General features: G+C 36.8%; 1 protein-coding gene across 1 annotated transcript; it reads right to left on the minus strand.

Moving 5' to 3' along the window:
• Positions 1–591: 591 nt before the first annotated feature.
• LOC108988584 (V-type proton ATPase subunit a1-like) lies at positions 592–19852 on the minus strand. The gene is made up of 18 exons (XM_018961897.2): positions 19521–19852; positions 18834–18878; positions 16147–16269; positions 15845–15952; positions 15201–15311; positions 14935–15108; positions 14594–14731; positions 14129–14236; positions 13487–13594; positions 13191–13339; positions 12921–13074; positions 6810–6970; positions 4848–5054; positions 4584–4767; positions 4411–4494; positions 2771–2964; positions 2626–2685; positions 592–1421 (listed from the first exon to the last, which is right to left on the minus strand). Exons 1-18 carry the CDS (start codon positions 19650–19652, stop codon positions 1217–1219), a joined length of 2445 nt encoding a protein of 814 aa, XP_018817442.1. The 5' UTR covers positions 19653–19852; the 3' UTR covers positions 592–1216.
• Positions 19853–20237: the final 385 nt, after the last annotated feature.

Genomic DNA, 20237 nt, shown 5'->3' on the forward strand with positions numbered 1-20237 from the left:
TAAAACAATTAACACATACTAGTATAATATTGAATTTATCTATATAAGTTGAGAAATAATATTTACAATCGTGGAGTGCGCGAGTACCGTACAATCCCTTTGAAAAAAGTGAGTAAATACGAGACTCACATAAAAAAACTAATTTTCTAATAGTGAATCTCATTCTTTTTCAAAACGATTGTTCGTCGTTTGCACACTCCTTGATTGTATGTAGCATTACTCTTATAAATTCTATACTTTTTGCATGAGTATATATGACCAATATATAACTAATACATATTTTTATAACATATGTTCAAATTGGAGTTGGAGGATAAACTCGGATTCAAAGCAGAGTCGGTCAGAACATAGCTTCGACTCCAACTAGCAAATTAAAAAAAAAAAATCTAACTCTAATTCCTTTTTATCAGAGCTCCGACTCCAATGCTGCGGAGTTCGAATTCTAAGTTTGATTTTCAGATTTTTGCACAACCACATATTGAAGTTGGGCCTGCAAAATGAACATTCATAATCGTCTAAATAATTCTAAACCATGAATCAAAGTTTGGATATGATGGAAAGCAATCAATAAGAACAGTAAAACACACGAATCATTACTTTAAATATATGGTAACTTGTATGATTTATATTCTTCAATATCAACCTTGTTGGAGCTGCTGATGGAATTATCCTGGGTTTCTCTAAAGAATAATTATTCTCATCAGCCATATTTGGTTACATCTTACAAAAATGAGACTGTAAAATTGTGGTTAGCCATTACATTGAAAAAAATTTACAAATACAAAAGGAAAAAGGATCAATTCCCAACAAAATCCACATTTGCTTTTGTGTGTATAAAATTTTGTAAATCTACCTACTTAACCAAAATCAAGAAATGCTACATCTAATCCGAGCTCCGCTTTACAACATGGCATCTACACCGCCCGCCCCGAAAAATTGAAAAAAAAAATCTATCTCAAGAGAAAAAGAACAGAGAACACATATCTCTTGAAGGAAGGTAATCACTGCAAGCAGAACCCCTTTATGCCAACATATTCAAGGCATACGGGACAGGAATTGTAGTTGTATGTCAAAATCAGGTAGTGTTTGAGAAAAGCAGCACCAATTTTTGCCAGCCAAAATAAGATCAATGTCCAAGCTGGGCAGCTTCTTTCTTTGAAGATGGTCCAGCCTCTTTTTCAGAACCTTAAAGCAAAATGATATATAGGTGGATGAACTAGTCCTCATCCTCGGTTAAGGTGGCAAAAGAGAAAGGTCTGAACTTGTACCCATCACCGTGATAAAACTTGTTTTGAAATTCCACCCAATGAAGACGCAGGGCATGAAGAAAAGCACTGAGAGTTTCCATCATTAGTAGTATAAAGGCAGTAGCAAAGGCAAATACTGCTAGTCCCACTAACCGGATGACGAGGTTGTCATACCTGTCATAACCATCCTCAATGGTAACCCCACTCATAAAAGAACAGCAACACCAGCAGCAAGTACAATAGGTAATAACAGTTTTCAACTGAGTTTTGAAACTGTTAATTTGAAAAGACGGATATATTTACAAATCGAAATCCATAAGAAAACACAGTAAATTACTTCGAAACTGTTATAAGAGATTGAGCATCCAACAAGGAAAGGAAACCTCTATTATGGAAACCACTCCTGTCTTAAAGATATTTCATATTTCATGTATGGTCTGGTCTGTCAACAACTGGGAGAATGAATAAACAACAAAATCATGTTATAGCTTAATGGTTTCTAAGGGAATTCAGGAGCACAATTAGGGACATAGCTGCAAGGTAAATGTGGAGAGGCAATGTAGATCTTTATTTGACAAGAAGGAACCCCAGAGACCATGCAAACACAACATGTCTTTAACTCGGTTAAACTCCAGACCCATGTAACGCTCCCACATCACACTAATCAGGTAACATCAGCTTTTTATTGATGGGACATGGCCCCTAGAAATCCTTTGCACCCAAGGGCTTGATCCTTAGACATGGGGGAGCATACTCCCAAAACCAAGGCATTTAGGATTAGAGAGTTAGGGCATGTTTGGACAGTGAGAATTCTCAAAATTATCAAAACTTCTCACAATTTCATTCTCAAACACAAAACACTTTTCAATTTCAAAACTTCAATTTTTCATCTAATCATTACCTAGTCATTATTCAAACACAAAAATCAATATAACTTTCAAAAACTTAAAAAAAAATAATATTAAAAAATTATTTTTAAACAAATTTTAACTTTATAATATTTTGTCTCAAAATTCTGTGAATAATAGTGAAATGGTTTAAGTGAAAATGTTTTATTCAACTTTATAATATTTTTATTCAACTTTTTCTCTCTCCTTTTCCAAAATCCAATAAAACATCTTCACTCAAACCATTTATTATTATTCACAAAATTTTGAGACCAAGTGTCCAAACATGCCCTTAATGTAGACCTGAAGACTCCTTAGCCAAGTATTGGCATATATAAGATCATTTTTTTTTCAAATTAATTTAAATGCCCCATGCTCCCAAATCTTAGGTGGATTTTCAGCCTCACATTCCGGACCTCCCCCCAACCCCGAGATTCCCACAAGGCAAGAGGATAGTGCGTCCTGCAACATTTATAAAAATTAAAACTCACCCCCAGGCAAGCAGGAGGACTTTCTCATAGAAAACGGTTGACAATTCTGAGTGTGCTAAGCTGTAATAGCAGCAATAGATATCAATTAGGCAATTCAGTTCATATGGAAGAAAGAAAATAATTGTGAGGAAAATTGTGGCTGAACCTTAAAGCCCAAAGTCGAAGATAGGATGCTGTATTTGACACTGCACCCAGAACGAACTCAATGGAGTGTATCATTTGGTGCACAAAGACCTCACTAAAATTAAAGTCCTCATGATGTTGCCTTGCAGAATCGGGTTCCACCTCAAGATCCGTCTCAGAGGTACCAAGTATTCCATAGGTCCGACCTTGAAATCTCTGGCAATATCATGAAGAAAGATCAAGTTTCAATTCTTCCAAATGTAATTCCCCCCTCAATTACAGCTATTGTACAGACACAAACGAGTAAAATACTAGATTCAAATAGATTTTAGGTCCACAAATCAGCAAAGGATCATAAAGATTGAATTTGACAACTTATAAATAGTGGAGACATGCCAAGCATTTTTCACAAATGAATTCATAGCTTTTCTAGCACTCAAGGATGCTTAATAGGTGAAATTAATATGACATAAGAAGAAAATTTCATACACTTTTTACTCTCCTGATAAAGTTATCAGATGTGTCCAAAAATACATATTTTCCTTCTTTTTCACTGATAGTTCCTTTAAGTTCATATTTTCCACATAGATGATGACTACACATATACGAGGATTCACAGGTTGATGAATATAAGGCAGGCTATTGGAAACCCCCATTCACCACTAATCCTATTTGTCCATCTGGAAGTGCTCCTGAGATTCCCACTCCCTTTTGAAGTTATGCTTAAATCTAGTGTAAAACAAGTCATTCCTACGGCTCCTCAAAAGTTTACGGATTCACATATTGCCATTATATAAAAGAACCACTCTCATACTTTCATGTACTACATTGAATCAAACAAAGAGGAATTCCAAACCCCAATAGAGAGTTCTAACTTCTATGGCATATTAATTAATGGTGGGTATCGAATCAAAAAGTGGGAGAAGAAATGGGCCCAGTAGTTAAAAGAATTTTTTTAATAAGTAAACAAAAACTTTATTGATGAAGGATGATAAGGCCTAGCCTACATGGAACGTATACAAGAGAAAGCACCTAGCCAGAAGTTGAAAGATGTAAGAACAACTTTTACATCAAAGAAATTAGCTCAAACATCAGGACTCCGATGTAAAGTTTATGAAAAAGAGTTCCTGGTTGCTAGATAATAGCATATTCATTCGAATCTGGGTGCACATGAGGAGCATGATATGATTATCTAGTCCAAAAGTGGATGTAGAGCTAGGCCCAATAGTTGAGGGATGTAAAAACAGCTTTTACATCAAAGGAATTTCATTACCATTCACTTACAAAAAAAAGGAATTTCATAACCATTCATACACGCGTATTTCTGAACTACTAAGAAATGCTCATAAGAACAATTTTGACAAAAGCCAGCCTACCACACATAATAGAAATTTTATGGTAATGTATTCAGTTTACATATAAAAAATGCATTCAGTTTACCATTGGAATGATCTGGTGTTACAATAAGAAAAACAGGTTGAAAATATCCACTATTAAAAGGAAACAAGAGAAATCTTTTAGGAAAGCAGAATAATGAATCAATAATTTTTATACTATGTGGTTCTAGATGCCAAAAGCAACACTCAAATTACTTCAAGTGCAGGGTGAAGGCTAATTTTTTGAGCAGAAAATAGATTTAAGGCAAGTAGAAAATTATAGCACCTCTGTATGAAGCCTCTTCAAAATAAAAGGTTTCGGAAAAAGCATCCATGGAACTGCGATCATAGCCAAAAGCAACAATATTATCTGCAAAAGTTTAGATTAATTACCATATAGAAAAATAGAAAAATAGAAAAATCATTAAGTACAGAGTTACGAGATAGTGGAGATCATGCCTGTAGAGGTCTTTGGCCCCAAAATAACTGATTCTCACCAAGATCCTCAGTGGGACTCAGAAACATGTAAATCATTACATGATAGAGGTCTGCCTGAGAACCAGTGCACCACTTTATGATGATAAGAAGTGAAAGATACCCAAAAAGGCTGTTAAGAAATATGATCTGTGGCACAAACTGGTACCTATCAACAAGATGAAAAATAAGTTTGACGAGAGAGAGAGAGGAGAGAGAGAGAGAGAGAGAGAGAGAGAGGATGCAGACCTTATATCCAGCGAACTGCCAAAAAAGCGTGCATTGAAGTAACTTAATATGATTCCCATGTTCATCTGGGCCACACCCAACAAAATAGACATCTTCATTTTCAGAGAATTCAAAAAAGGCAGCTCTGAACGACTTCCACGCCAACTGGGATCCACACCAAATGGATATGGATCTTGGTATTTAACTAAGCCAGTGGTTTTTGCTTCACTGGTAAAAAAAAATGAAAACAAAATCAGAGAGCTGCATAACCAAACTTCTACTTGGAAGACATTCTGAACATCTACACTCATTGCATAAAAGAGCTGACTTGCATAAATTCACGAGGCGGGTACCAAAAAATAAAGATAATGCAAAAGAATGCATGAGATGCCTAATAATTGAGAATAACTTTTCAAAATAGACCATAAATATGAGGAAATTGAATGATAAACAAATATGAAAAGCATTAAATCTTGCTTTTTTATTAAATTAATGGTCTCTGAGAAGCTATCAAACTTAAATTACGGTCATTTCCCAGTACTGAACTTAATGGTACTTAAAAATCCCTGTAGAAGATTAAACTACACTGCAGTTGACAATTCATAGCATTGAACCAAGAGACATATCAGAAAAAATTCAGATCCCCATGTAAAAGAACCAACAAAATATCTAATGAAAATTCAGACTTGCTCTCAACAAAAATCTCTCAGAAATAGAGGAAAGATGGCTATAAAATTAGAGACAGCAAGTTAATGAAACTGACAGCACCATCTAGTTATTTGGCATTGAAGTCAACATCAATAGATCCAACAGTATGACGGTTAACAAAACCTGTACTAAGCTTAACAAATTAACCACCACCATTTCCACCACTTCTTTTCCCAAAAATTGCCAGAATTAAAAGATTTATCCGCATACATTGGCCAGTTCCAGCTCATTAAGAACATATATCACTTACCAAAGTTGGCTCCTTTGGGGGGTGGGGGGGTAGGAGAACGGGGGAAGAGAGAAGACTAAAGTATTTCCAGACCATTAAACTCCACAAGCACAGAAACCCAAAAAAAAAAAAAAAATCTACAAGCCCTGTTTCTCACAAAAATAAGATGCACAGCAACAATTAAAAAACAATGGAAAATTCTTTTCTTCTTTATTTTATAAGTAAAATAAATAATACTAATGACCAAGAAATAATAAGAAAAAAAAAATGCTCTGTTGAGCTCTCTGGTGAGACTTTTTTTAATAAGTAAAAGAAATTTTATTATTACATATCCACCCCTTCCCACCTTTCCCATCCGGAACACTAAGAATCCCACTCAACCGCTATCCCATAGTCTGCAGTGGCAAATTACTACCATAGCAATTGGCACAGCCTTGCAGCAGGTATGCCATGTTCCCGACATAAGAAGTTTTCACAAACTTTGACATTGTTTCAGCCTGAATAACAGGTTTCATGGTGGCCAACAGCACACTCATACTAACTCCGCCAAAAACAAATTGTTCTAGCTACCTTCCTACTCCTCGGAGTGAGTCTTAGGACCTAGAGGTCCTCCTTTGTCAACAGCTTAAAGAGCTTAGAACCCACAGAAAATCAAACAGAGAACCCATGCTAACAACGGAACTTGGAGAATCCTAAATGATTAAAATACAAGTAGGAACATTTCATCCCTGAGTAGCCAGAAAATGGCATCCCAGTGGGAACGTTTGACAGCGATACGGTGGGGGTCTTACATGGGATGGCAGGATTGGCCACTCTTTTGAACATGAGAGAGAGAGAGCTAACCAAAACTAACAATGATAGATTTTGCCCAAGATTGATCCAAATTCAAAAATTTCAACATAGATTCCATTTAAGAAGTCAAACGCTTAGGCAGGATGCCAATGATAAAATGCATTAGAAAATATAGGTTGAAGAACAAGAATATTAACAACCAACACCCAGAATGTTGATTTATTCAGATATTTGAGAGAGATAGATACACATACCTGCATGTGGTATCTCGGCATTTATAAGCAGATGGACCAAAAATGTGATAAGGTACAGAGAAGAATTCATTGTAAATCAACCCACAGTAAATGGAAAATAGCGACATCAAAAGAAGTACATAGCGCCCACCATATAGCATCTCCATAAAGCTACCAAGTTTCTGCAGCAAGCATGCATGAAATTAGGAAATGATATTCACATGGTTAACACATAAATTTCCTAGTTCAAATACACTCAGTTTTCTTATAGCAAATTTGCACATCCTTAAAATAATAAGACCAGATGGATATTTCACGTATTTGAGTATGAAAAATCACCATCAACATCATTCATTGAGGAAACGGTTTAGCAGCATTAAATTTTTTTTAATATCATTAATTTTCTAGTGTTTCTCTCAAAAAACAGATATCATTCATCAGAGTGGGAGAGGATTAATAGTTTTCCAGTAATACAAATCTCCAGAACAGCATTCCCCTTCCTGCTACTATAGCTGTGGTTCTTAAGTTATTTTTGATGATGAGGAATCACGGAGACCATGCAAATGCAACATGTCTTTTCCCAGTCAAACCCCAGACCTGTGTAATGCACCCACATCACATGGATCAGGTAAATCATTGACCTTTACACCGATGGGACATGGCCCTTAGAAATTGTTTGCACCCAAGGGTTTGAACCTTAGACTTGGGAGGAGCACACCCCAAGACCAAGGCCCTTGCTACTTGACCCAACCCCTAGCTTCTAAGTTATTAATACCCACATGGGAAACATGTTCCTTTTATTAAATAAACTCTAACCAAATGGAGCAGAACAGTACCAGTGGCAGCACCATAGATGTGTAGATCAGTGCTGATGATGGTCTTGTGGTGGCTATGACTAACACAGCTGAGCTTGTAGCATATTTTTAACATAAGTATGACTACTGAATCATAATATGACCGGCTGTATTTTAATAAGCCTATAATATTCCTAAAACTCTAGAGAGATTAAAAAAAGAAAAAATCTACACAACCTCCTACTATTCACACAACCTCTACACACCACACTTTTTTTAATTTTAATTTTTTTCTTTTATCAAATATTTAATATATGAATAAAGAATAGAAGAATTGAATTAGTTTAAAAAGAATAAACTCATAAAAAATATTAAAAAATTTCAAAATTTTAAAAAATATAGTGTGTGGAGGTTAGGGAGGTTGTGTAGCATTGCTCTTAAAAAAATGAAAGAACCTTGTGGCGAATTAGGCCAAGGGATGACCATGGGCCCTCAACAGGCGGGAGTTTGGTATCCTCGCTGGTAAAAGCTTCGTCAACCATGAGACAGGCTAAGGAGTCTTCGACGGAGCCATAGAGGGTGAAGGCGATGGCGGGAGAGCCAGATAACGCTGATGAGTACCTGCATGTTGGATCTCCGGCGCATATGAGCCAGATAACGCTGACGAGTGACAAGGAGGAGGCTGCCACCGCTCCTCCGAAGTTATCCACTCCGGCGAAGGCTACGCAGCAAATGGATGATACCTGAGACCTATTTTTGGAGGAAACAAGGGACGTAGGTGCAGATGAAGGGTCTCCTAGGAGCCTTATACCTTTACTGGGTCCTTTAGAATGGGAGTATGGGAATTTTTCTGAGGAGGGTGAGCTGAGGATGCCACTGGTTTCGCAATGGGCTAACAGGGAGGGGGAACCCATACCTCTTAACTGTATGCTTCCATATCAATCTGATGTTTCAGATTGAGTTCTGCAGAAGGTAAAGGAAATTCAATATTGTGTAGGGATGGAGTGTGAAGGTTTTGAGGAGCAATTTATGGCATTGCTTACAGCCATTGAAGCTGGTCATGTTGATCTTAAAATATCAGTTTCTAAAAAATAGAGGAAGCTAAAGAGGCTAACGTGGTCTCTTAATTATGAGGGCAGTGCAAGTCGAGAAAGATCTAAAGGGAAGGGAATAGTTCCTGTTTTATGAAGCCTAAAATTGTTTCTTGGAATGTTTGAGGACTTAACGAGACAAATAAATGTATTCCTATCAAAAATTTGCTTCATGAGTAGAGGGCGGACATCATATGCTTACAAGAAACCAAATTGAAATATGTTACAAGAATAATTGTTCTAAGTATTTGGAGCTGTACATATGTGGATTGGGCTTATCTTGTAGCTGATGAGGCTTCAAGAGGTGTATTAGTGATGTGGGATAAAAGAGTGGAGGACTTTATAGCATTGTTTTTAATCTCGTACCGTAACGGCCGGTGCGGCCTGTATTTTCCGTACCGGCCACTGGGCCGGTACAGGTATCATATATGTTTCGTACCGGCCAAATATCAGCCGTACCGGCCTATATTTCGGCCTGTATTTTTTTTTTTCATTTTTTCAAACTACAAGCTTATTTTTTTACTCTCAATTCAGACTAGGCTATTTATAATTTATATATATGTATTTATATATAATTTATTCATATATAGACTATTATTTTGGAATATAATTTATATATATAATTTATTCATAATCGACTATCTCGAAACGGTACCGATATTGAAATATTTCGTTCTAGTGTCTTGACCAGTACGGCATCTGGTACGGTATTCAAAACATTGCTATATAAGGGAGTAAATAGTGGCATGTTCTTTTAGAAGTGTGGAAGATAACTTTATGTGGGCCTTTGTTGGTATTTACGGGCCAAACTTGGACAGCAATAGAAGTATGTTATGGGAAGAATTAGTTGGAGTACATAGCTAGTGGGAACTATCATGGTGTATAGGTGGTGACTTTAATGTTGTAAGATTTCCAAGTGAACGCTTAGGAGATAATAGAATGCGACCGGCAAAGACAGAATTTTCAGAATTTATTTTCAACTTGAATCTATCTAGTGGACATCCCTCTCATGGGAGGGGCATTCATGTCGTCTAATAATCATACGTGGTCTAGATTGGACAGATTTCTAGTAGCCTCGGATTTCTAGTATCAGGAAGTATGTCAAAGGGCTGTCTCGTTTGTGCTTGGATCATTTTCCTATTTTGCTTGATTGTGGTGGTATCCAATGAGGACGTCGGTATTTTAAATTCGAAAATATGTGGCTGAAGACTGAAGGTTTTGTGGATAGGGTTTGGCAATGGCGGTCCTCGTATCAATTTGATGGAACCCCTAGTTTCATTCTTGTAGGTAAACTAAAAGTTTTAAAAAATGACTTGAAGATTTGGAACACAATCTTTTGGCAATATAGGGAAACAAAAGAAGTCCATATTGGAAGAGCTTCAGGAGCTAGAGAGGACACAGGAGGGCCTGGCTCTTTCCTTGGAAGAAACATCTCGAAAGTCAGGGGTGGTTACTGCATTAGAGAGGGTTATTTTGCTGGAAGAGATTTTGTGGCGCCAAAAATCTAGATCCTTGTGGTTGAAAGAAGGGGATCTAAGTACAAAATTCTTTCATAGAGTGGCCAATTCTCACAGGAGAACCAACACTATAGAGATGCTGAATATAGAGTGTAGCATGTACTGAGGCCCTTGTAATTAGAGATCATGTTGTTGGTTTCTTTGAACACTTAGAGAAAAAATGGGATGGCAGCCAAAACTCGATGGTTTAGCTTTTGATTCTATTGACCCACAGGATGTCTCAAGGTTGGAGAGGCCCTTTGAGGAGATGGAGGTTCATGATGTGGTGAGGAAAATGGCCAAAGACAAAGCACTTGGGCCGGATGGATTTTATATGGGATTCTTCCAAACTTGCTGAAAGTGGTGAAAGGCGATTTAATGAAGGTGTTTTAGGATCTATTCATAGCTGGAAAATTTGAAAAGAGCCTTAACGCCACATTTATAGCACTAATTCCTAAGAAGATTGGAGCATCGGAGGTCAAAGATTTTCAGCCCATTAGTCTTGTGAGTGGGGTGTATAAGATCATCTCTAAGGTGCTTGCAAACCGATTAGGGGAGGTGTTGGAGGAAGATTATAACAAAACCCCTAAACACATTTGTACGAGGAAGAAAAATTCTAGATTCAGTCCTCATTGCCAATGAGTGTCTAAATAGCGGACAAAAATCTGGTAACTCGGGGATCCTATGTAAGTTAGATATGGAGAAGGCATATGATCATGTTAATTGGAATTTCCAACTCTACTTGCTTGGGAGGTGTGGTTTTGGGGAGAGATGGGGCTCGTGGTTTAGATGGTGCATATCAACAACGAGATTCTCTATGCTGGTAAATGGGAGTCCAATTGGCTTCTTCAACAGTTCTCGTAGTTTGAGACAAGGGGATCCACTGTCTCCACTACTTTTTGTCATTGTTATGGAGGCACTGAGCAGAATGACTTCGGCGTTCGTTTGCAGTGGTTTCATGGCTGGATTCTCGATTGGTGACCCCACTAGGGTTATTATTAACATTTCTCATTTGTTATTTGCGATGATACGCTTATATTCTGTGAGACAGAACAAAACTGATTGCGGGCACTGAGGGCGCTCCTACTTTGCTTTTGAAGCGACATCGAGTTTAAAAGTGAAACTTGAAAACCCAAAATTGGTGCCAGTTGGTAATGTTCGTAATATCAGACAATTGGCTAACACTCTAGGATGCAAGGTGTTTGCCCTACCTATGAATTACCTGGGGACCGTAAGGGCTACCCCAAGGACTGTAACAATATGGGATATAGTGATCGAGAAGATCGAACGTAGATTGGCTGATTGGAAGAGACTGTATTTGTCGAAAGAGGGCAGGATCAATTTAATCAAAAGTACTCTCTCTAATCTACCAACGTATTTTTTATCTCTATTCCCAATTCTAGCAAGTGTGGTGCTCCAGATTGGAAATTGTACAGGCGCTTCCTTTGGAGTGGCACGGCCTAAGGTATCTGTTCCACTTCCCTTGGGAGGGTTGGGTATTAGAAATCTAACGATTTTCAATAGGGCATTACTTGGGAAATGGTTGTGGTGATATAATACGGAACCGAAAGTTCTATGGAAGTTGGTGATTGATTGTAAATATGGAAGTGTGTGTTGGGGGAGGGGGGGGGGGGGTTGGTGTAGTAGAGAGGTAAATGGGCCTCACGGAGTGGGGATTTGGAAGCATATTAGTCGGGGATGGGAGGTGTTCTATCGTCATACTAGACTTGTGTTGGGAGATGGTTCTAGAATAAAATTTTGGAGCGATATATAGTGTGGAAATAATACACTAAAAGATTTATTCCCCTCAGTATTCAAGATTGCATGTGAGAAAGAAGCTTCAGTGACTGATTTTATGGTGATAGTTGGGGATCAAATACAGTGGAACAACATCTTTAGTAGGGCTGCCCAGGACTGGGAAGTTGGTAGTTTTGAGGATTTCTTTCGATTTCTGTATTCTGTGAGACTGAGCATCCAAGGAAATGATAAGATTGGTGGGTACCTACAGGTAAAGGCACATTCTCGGTTCGATTGTTCTATAAGTCTCTCACACAGGTGCAAAACACTCAGTTTCCATGGAAGAGGATCTGGGGTAATAAGGCGCCTCCCAAAGCGACTTTCTTTGCATGGACAACTTCACTTGACAAGATCTTGACGACAGAGAATTTGCAAAGACATGAGGTGATCATAATAGACTGGTGCTACATGTGTAAGAAGAGCGGTGAAACTGTGGATCGTCTTCTACTGCATTGTGATGTTGCTAGAGCGTGATGGGTTGAGGTGTTCAGCAAATTAGAGTTAGTGTGGGTTATGCCCGCCATAGTGGAGGCACTCTTGGCTTGTTGGACAAATCTAGGAGGTATTCCACAAATTAAAGTCATGTGGAAGATGGTTCCTATTTGTCTTCTATGGTGCTTATGGAAAGAGTGAAATGGCAGGATGTTTGAAGACAAGGAGCGATCATTTGAGGATCTTAGATCTTTTTTTGTTAGAATGTTATTCCTATGGGCCATAGCTATAGATTTTAATGGTTTAGACCTTCATGATTTTCTAGTTTCCTTTTCTCCATCCTAGATAGGTGTTTCCTCTTGTATACCATCTTGTGTACTTGGGCTATGCTTATTCTATTAATACAATCGTTTACTTATCAAAAAAAAGTTTTCCTTTCACTGAAGGACATAATTCATAATACTAGCCAGATATAGTTTCTTCTCAAAAAGTACCTTCTGTTTAACTCATGAAAGAACATACCTGTGTACCAAGCTTGCTTTCACGAGCTATAAGAACTAAAGCTCCCAAGAGTAAGCATATTCCATGACCCCAATCCCCAAACATCACAGCAAAAAGGAATGGAAATGTAATGACAGTGTAAACCGACGGATTTGATTCCTGATATCTTGCAACACTGTCAAACAAATCGTTTCATTAGGTCTCAATCAAAAAGGAAAAGAACTGTCCAGTATAAATGATAGTAGCTAAATTCAGGCCTTCCCTCATTGATAAGTATCATTTTTTACTCACCCATATGCATCCACAATTTCCTGAAATGCATTTGTAAATTTGTTGGTTCTGAAATATGTAGGAGGTGATTCCGCAGCATCCATCACATGAAATATTATGCCTACTTGTGAATTGCTATCAAATGTTGCACGTTGGAGTGCAGCCTGAAGCTGTTGAATCATTTTTTTTCCAAAAAATAAAATAACAATAATTAAGCTTGCAAGATTGTCAACAAGTCAAAAAAGATTCAAGTAGCTGGGAAGCATATATTTAACCAAAAATAGAAATCAATATCATGAGAAATCAGAACAAGTTACCTGAGCTTTTGCAAATATGGGGCACCATCCCTCTCCAACAAGACATTTTTTTGTAACATCAAAATTTAGCATACTCAGAGTATCATATACAGCTTTCTCCCTTCTCACCTGGGAAAGTATGGGAAGCATCAAATAATCACTGGTACCTCAATAATGCTAAATCATACTCATGCAGCCATCACATATCAGTTCGCATATTCCACAGGATCACTACAGACAGCAAACATGACATAAATGGTTTGCAGGATTAAATATTTTTCAGAAAGTTTCTGAAATCTTTGTGAAAAAGTTTGAGATAGGCTCTTTGTGGGGCATTTTGAGAGTGATGGGTCATCGAAAATATGTTAGGATTGAGAAATATTTTTAATAGGCTTTGAATTGGGTTTGAAGCAAGTGGGGCCCATTGAAAATATGGTTGAGAAGAACAATTTTGTCATTTTTTTTGTCTGAAAGCTGTTTTGGTTTGTGTTTCTTTGTCACAAAAAACGAGGGAGATGATTAGATGAAAAGTATTTTGAGACTTTTTGTGTTAAAATATGTTTAGGTTGAAAGTAAAACACAATAAGAAAATTAGAATAAAAACTCTAAAAATCTTCAATGATGATTTTGAATCCAAATGTAGCTAAAGGCTTGGAAGCTTACCATGCTTATCCATTTCACCAGGTGGACACCTATAGAAGCAAGGGCCTTATTTCGATGACGGATCCCAGCATCCAAAGTTGCCTCCAATTCATCAAGGCGTAATGAAACCTGTAACAAAACACTTGAACTTTTAGCCAAACTAATACACCCGATACAATAGTAGTAAAAAATTACCAATATAAGCAACATTAGATGATAATTAAGGCAAGAAGAAAGTTGAGTTCCACTGAAATAAATAACTCCAAAAACAATCCTGAATAATATCATTTGATAAAAACTTGAGGGTCTGAATATTTTGACAGAATAAAGAGCAAATCATTTACAAAATGGGTATACTCAATTAAAACTGACACTGAATAAGAAGACTTCCTTGGTAAAGAAACAGCAAGAATGCCACTACGAGTTTCAAACTTTTTCCCAAGATATGGCAATCTATAGAGTGAACATCTTCATCAGACTACTTACTTCTCTAGTTATTTGCCTCTGCTTGGTTATGTCCTCGGGAACAGGGTAGAAATTTGCCCCAAATGCTTCGCAAATTTTAAGAATCTTTGATTTTGCTTGCTCACCTGAAAAAAAGACTACAAATACTGTTTTCTCAACCTGCAAAGGTCAACTCAGAGGAATTAGAAGGGCTGCACAAGAAGATCCAATCACTTCTTTCCAAAAAGAACATAATAAACCAGGATAGTAAAAAAGGGACATGGATAGAAAGATCCAATTACCAAGAATTTCAATTGCAGCTAACAGAATCAAGGGGAACAACAAACATCAAAGTAATCAACAGTAATGAGAAGGAAGAAAACCATTTCGCTTGATACGGGATCCATGATCTCTTCATCAGCTGGTGCCTGATTGAAAAGCATATTTCCCCTCGTAGCACGAAACAACATCCTTTCAAATCTAAGAACCTTGGATTTGGATATAATCCCACTAATAAACCTCAAACCAGATTGGCCTGATATTCCAGGTCTCATCTCCTGTCAAAGGAATACTAGGATAAATTCAACCATAGTAATAATTTCTGCTCTACACAACATATCAAGCATTTTAAGGCCTAATGAACAAGTACCTGCTCAAGTAGGGATGCTGTGTCAACATAGTCATCATTTGAGTATACATTCTCATCTAATTCTCTTTCTGAAACTGCATGAGTACCACTTGATACAAGAAAGCCGGCTGCCTGAAATTGTCCAAACAAAATCTATATATGAGAAGGTATAGGGAAAAAACATTTGACATTAGATTTCAAATGTAAAATTCATATATGACTTCTCAAAAATAAAAACAGCTTTTCAGAATGTGAGAGGTTACAAAAAAACATTAAAGAACCAGATGGAATATACAAAGATCTTAAATTATAGTACTAGGACATAACCAGTAGAACAATGAAATTGAATGAAAACTAACCTATATTAAGAAGAAGATTCCAAAATTTGTGGTTGTTAAATATAAACTTCCTTTGTAGTTGGGAATTGTTTTACTTTTCTCTTGAATAAGTGAAGTTGGGAAATATTATTGTTAAAATAATTAACTATAATTTTAAAACTCAAACATTTATTTGTTTTACTTATAAAAAAATAAGTAGAAATATAGTTAAAAATGAGGTTGAACATAGCCTGGCATAGGCCACAATGGATAGGATCACCTAGTACATACCTACTACTCTGTCGATATATAAGTGGGGTGTCTGTATGGGTAAGCCAATAAATTTACCTTTTGCAATACTATCTTGAACTCTAGGAGCTCATTGTATGATTGCCGAAGTTTCTCACTATTAGCATTCATCTCAATTAACTCATTCTCGTGCTCCATGAGTTGTATCTGGAATCAGAGAAAGAACATATAATACACATGCATGGGGAGCATTCCTTACATCAGGTGGTACCCATTCAGTGCCTTCAAATTAGGGCTCCATGCTCAGACTGAACCAAAAAAAATAACTGAAGGCGAAGACTAGCAAGAATATAAATAAATAAAAAATCACAGTAGAACAGGAACAGCAATCAGAAAATAACCTCTAACTCTTCCAGCTCAACATCTGGTTGCGTAACAGGACGTGCAGAAGATAGTAGACCGGCTTTACTAATCTGATCCTTAAAGAATCGTAGCTTTCTTGACATCTCTGCACACCGCTTCACCTTTGGAAAAGGTGTCAAGTAGAGTTAAGATCATTCTCAAATATAGAAAACAACACGAAATAATATCAAGGTGGTTAATGACTTCAGCAAATTCACCAGAATTACTTAGTTGCAGACATAAGTTCAAGAGGTATATATCCCAGAAAAAGAGACATGAAGAAAAATTCACCGAGATCTCTTTGCAAAGGTACATTGAAGGATTTTAGCTTAGGTTGCATATGTATTTGAGGATTTAAATTCAAGGGACATGAAGATCTTGTTGTAAACTTTCTTAGTCACCTGTCTATGTGTGTAGGAGGAATAAAATTTGTTTTGTTGGATTTGTGCTTTAGAAATAAATAGTAGTGGGTCTTGTTGGGTGCCGATTAACATTTAGAAGTGTTGGATTTTCTTTTGTGGAGTTGTGAACGGAGAAAAACGTTTAATATGTAGTGCTGTTTTGGTTGAGTTGTTGGTTGTTGCTTGGAGTTATGGGCTGCTGAAATGGGTTTGATTTATTGATTATTTGAGTGGACGTTGGTTTTGGTGGGTGTATAGGTCAATATTGAAGTTGGTATATGGTATTTTTTGTTGAAGTGTGGGCTGTCCAGATTATTATTTGGCTGTTTGAGTTTAGTTATTTTGCTGAAATATGGTTTGGACTCATGAGTTTTAAGTATTTAGATTGAAGTTGTGTCAATGGTCATTTAACATTCAGTGTATATTCGTTTTCTATCAATAGGTGACAAGATTATTAGAGGTCGAATTCAAGGCATAGATAATACACTGCAGGAGTCAGGTAAGCGGGGTTCCTATGCTAGACTTTACATGAATTATTAAGACTGAGATTGACTTTCTAAAAACTTTGCATATTTTGTGATGAAATGAGAACTTGAGAAAAACCAACCTCGGTTGTTTATTTGCATTACTCATGAAATCTGTATGAAAAAGAGAGAAAAATGTTTCTTTCATGCATTGTGTAGACATAAGCTATATTTTATCATGTTGTCTCTGAAATCTGAAAAAGAGCAATATCAAAAATATGAAAAAAATTGTGCATTGATTTAGAAAGATGTTTCGACTTTTGTTTTCAGTTTGTGAGAATGATCTGAATATGTTTTGGTACTTTATTTATTTTTTTTTTTTTGATATGGCATTTGAAAACCTTTGGCATGGTGTACTGATTTTGTATCTGACTCTGTCTCTGTTCTGCTTTGCTCTGCTTGGGTTAGTACCAACTTCTCTGTCTCTGAGTGCACCCACTTTGGAAACAAAGTGGTTTTATTGTGGTCTTTCCTGTGTGTACACTCGGGGTTCCGAGAAGAATAAGAGAAATATTTCACCTCTGTCTCTGCCCGGTTTGGCTACCATGGAGAGGTTTTGGAAGTGGCAGCTAGGAACATTCACTGGAATATCAACTTCAACCGGGCGGCACAGGATTGGGAGATGGGAAGCTTTGTAGATTTTTATAGTCTCTTGTATTCTTGTCGTCCAAATATCCAGCATGAAGATGATCTGTGGTGGAGTCCAGCAAGGAAAGGGGTGTTCACTATTCGTTCCTTCTACAAGGTACTCACACAAGTTCTTGAGATACAGTTTCCTTAGAGAAAGTTTTGGCGCAATAAGGCTCCTCCTAAAGCTTCTTTCTTTGTGTGGACAGCGTCATTAGGAAAGATTCTCACTACGCATAATTTGAGAAAAATGAGGATAATTATTGCAGACTGGTGTTGCATGTGTAAAAGAGGGGGTGAATCGGTGAATCATTTACTTTTACATTGTGAGGTAGCCAGGACTATATGGGATGAGGTGTTTAACAGAATGGACATAGCGGGGGTTATGCCGAAAACCGTGTTGGATGTTTTGGCTTGCTAGACCTCAATTCGAGGTGTGCGACAGATCAAAGCGGTTTGGAAGATGATTCTTATCTGTATTATGTGGTGTTTGTGACAGGAACGCAATGAGAGGATTTTTGAAGACAAATAGAGATCTATGGCAGAGCTAAAAATGTTATTTTTTAGGACTCTTTGTACTTGGACCATTGTTGTGGACTTTAATGGCATGGATTTTCATGACTTCTTAGTTTTTAATGCTCCTACATAAATAGGGCATATTCTGACTTTGTAATTGACAGTTGATTGGATTAATAGATACTTCTTTTACTTATAAAAAAAAAAAGAGATGCTTACATCTACTAGTTCACTAGTGTAACATCAACAACAAGCATGTAAAAACTAGCACACCACCTGATCTTTTGCCTATTCTTATGATCAATAAATTTTTGTTTACCAATAAAACAAAAAACTAGCATGCCTTCCAGATTCTATTCACTGAATTACCAATATGTCTGTACGACACACTCATAACTGGTAGCATCAGATGTCTTTAGAAGATAATAATCATGAAACTGCTGATAAAAAAACAAAATAATACATATGCAACTAAAATCATGTTCAATTCTTTTAATTGCCAAGAAAAATAAAGAAACTATTACTTCAGAAAAACTTTATGGTCAGCATGTAGATTACAGTAGTAGTCCTAATCAACTTTTCGATGAGTAGTAGTTGTAGTTGATAAGAAGAAGATACCTGATTAACAAACATTCGTTGGAAAGGGCTTTTGTCCGCATTTAACTGCCAAGAAAAAAAATACGAGAATGAGTACGTGATTATTAATTACCTGATTAGAGCATCATTTCCTTTCAATATGACCACGACCTTGATCCTAAAGGCCCAAAACTGTTAAGCTTTATAGGGCAGCAAACAAAATATTAAAAATTTGCTTTCAAATTTGCGTTTTCCAGTATCCCACGGATATTTTTCTAACTTGGAGTTTAAGCGACAAATGGAAACTAAGAAAAAAAAATGGAAATATTTGATAGGCTTATGCCAGAAGAGGAAAATTGCAATTCAATGTCCTAAGACTATCATGTAAGAAAGGCAACTTAAATCTAGTCAGGACTTACTCGAATTCAAGCGTCAGCAACTTTAAGAAACTCAAGGCCAGACTCTATACCCATATCACGCTTGTCAGCATTTACTCAATAATGGCCATTTCTTAAATGAAATAAATTAAAAGAAAATCAGGAAAGAGAAGCAATTACAAGTCCCGTTCTGCTGAATCTCAAAACCCGAACTGAACCCAAAAATCAAAACCAACGAAACCTCTAACACTCAAATTAAACATCATTCCATGCTTCCTCAAATCTCTCAGAAACAGCAACAAAAATGCCAATGCGAAATCTAGCAAAAGTCGGGATCGGAGTCAAAACTTACGTCTCGGAATTGGAGGAGACCGAGTTCTCCAAGGTAAGAGACGGCCCGGTGAGCGGACTCGACGGGGATGATGAGCTGGACAAAGCTCATCTTCTCGGAGCGCATCAGATCCATGGGCGGCAAGTTGTCCATGAACCAACCTATAATACAATTCCTCTATCAAATTATTTTCCCAAGAACCTACCGGAAACTGCTTGTTGACCTGAGGATCTGATTTCAGATCTGAAACTCCCTCTCCCTCTCCCTCTCCCTCTCTCGTCTCAGTGGGGAGTGTTGGAGCGTTGGGTCACGTTTATTTGGGGAAGTTCTTTGGATTGGGTTTCAGTTTCCCTCTGCAATGCTAACTGCCAAGGTGAAAAAAAAAACAACAACGGTAAACCGGATCGGACCGATCGGATAGTTTGGTCCGATATTGATTTTAATATTTTTTAAATCGATTAAATATTTTTTTAATATTAAATCGGACCGATTTATATATATTTTAATTTTTTATGTTATAACAAAATATTTTTTATTGTATATGATATTTTTTATATGATACCGAAACAAAAATTACACTTAAAAAGTTATATTTAAATAAATTTTAAACTCTACCATCCGTTTTTACAAATCTCAATACAAAATTTATTTTGAAAAAAACTTCAAAAATTCCTCATTCATTTCTTAAAATACAATAAATAATAAATAATTATATTCTTGAGTGGGTCATGTATACAA

The sequence above is a fragment of the Juglans regia genome, chromosome 5 (assembly GCF_001411555.2).
Source record: "Juglans regia cultivar Chandler chromosome 5, Walnut 2.0, whole genome shotgun sequence".
In the NCBI taxonomy this organism is placed as follows: Eukaryota; Viridiplantae; Streptophyta; class Magnoliopsida; order Fagales; family Juglandaceae; genus Juglans; species Juglans regia.

Coding starts and splice junctions, on each gene's coding strand:
- LOC108988584 (XM_018961897.2), bottom strand. CDS start 19,652: ATGGACAACTTGCCGCCCATGGATCTGATGCGCTCCGAGAAGATGAGC. Junction 14,237..14,593: donor AGAGGCAAATAACTAGAGAA/GTAAGTAGTCTG, acceptor GTTTTGTTACAG/GTTTCATTACGCCTTGATGA. Junction 13,595..14,128: donor TGGTGAAATGGATAAGCATG/GTAAGCTTCCAA, acceptor ATACTTTCCCAG/GTGAGAAGGGAGAAAGCTGT.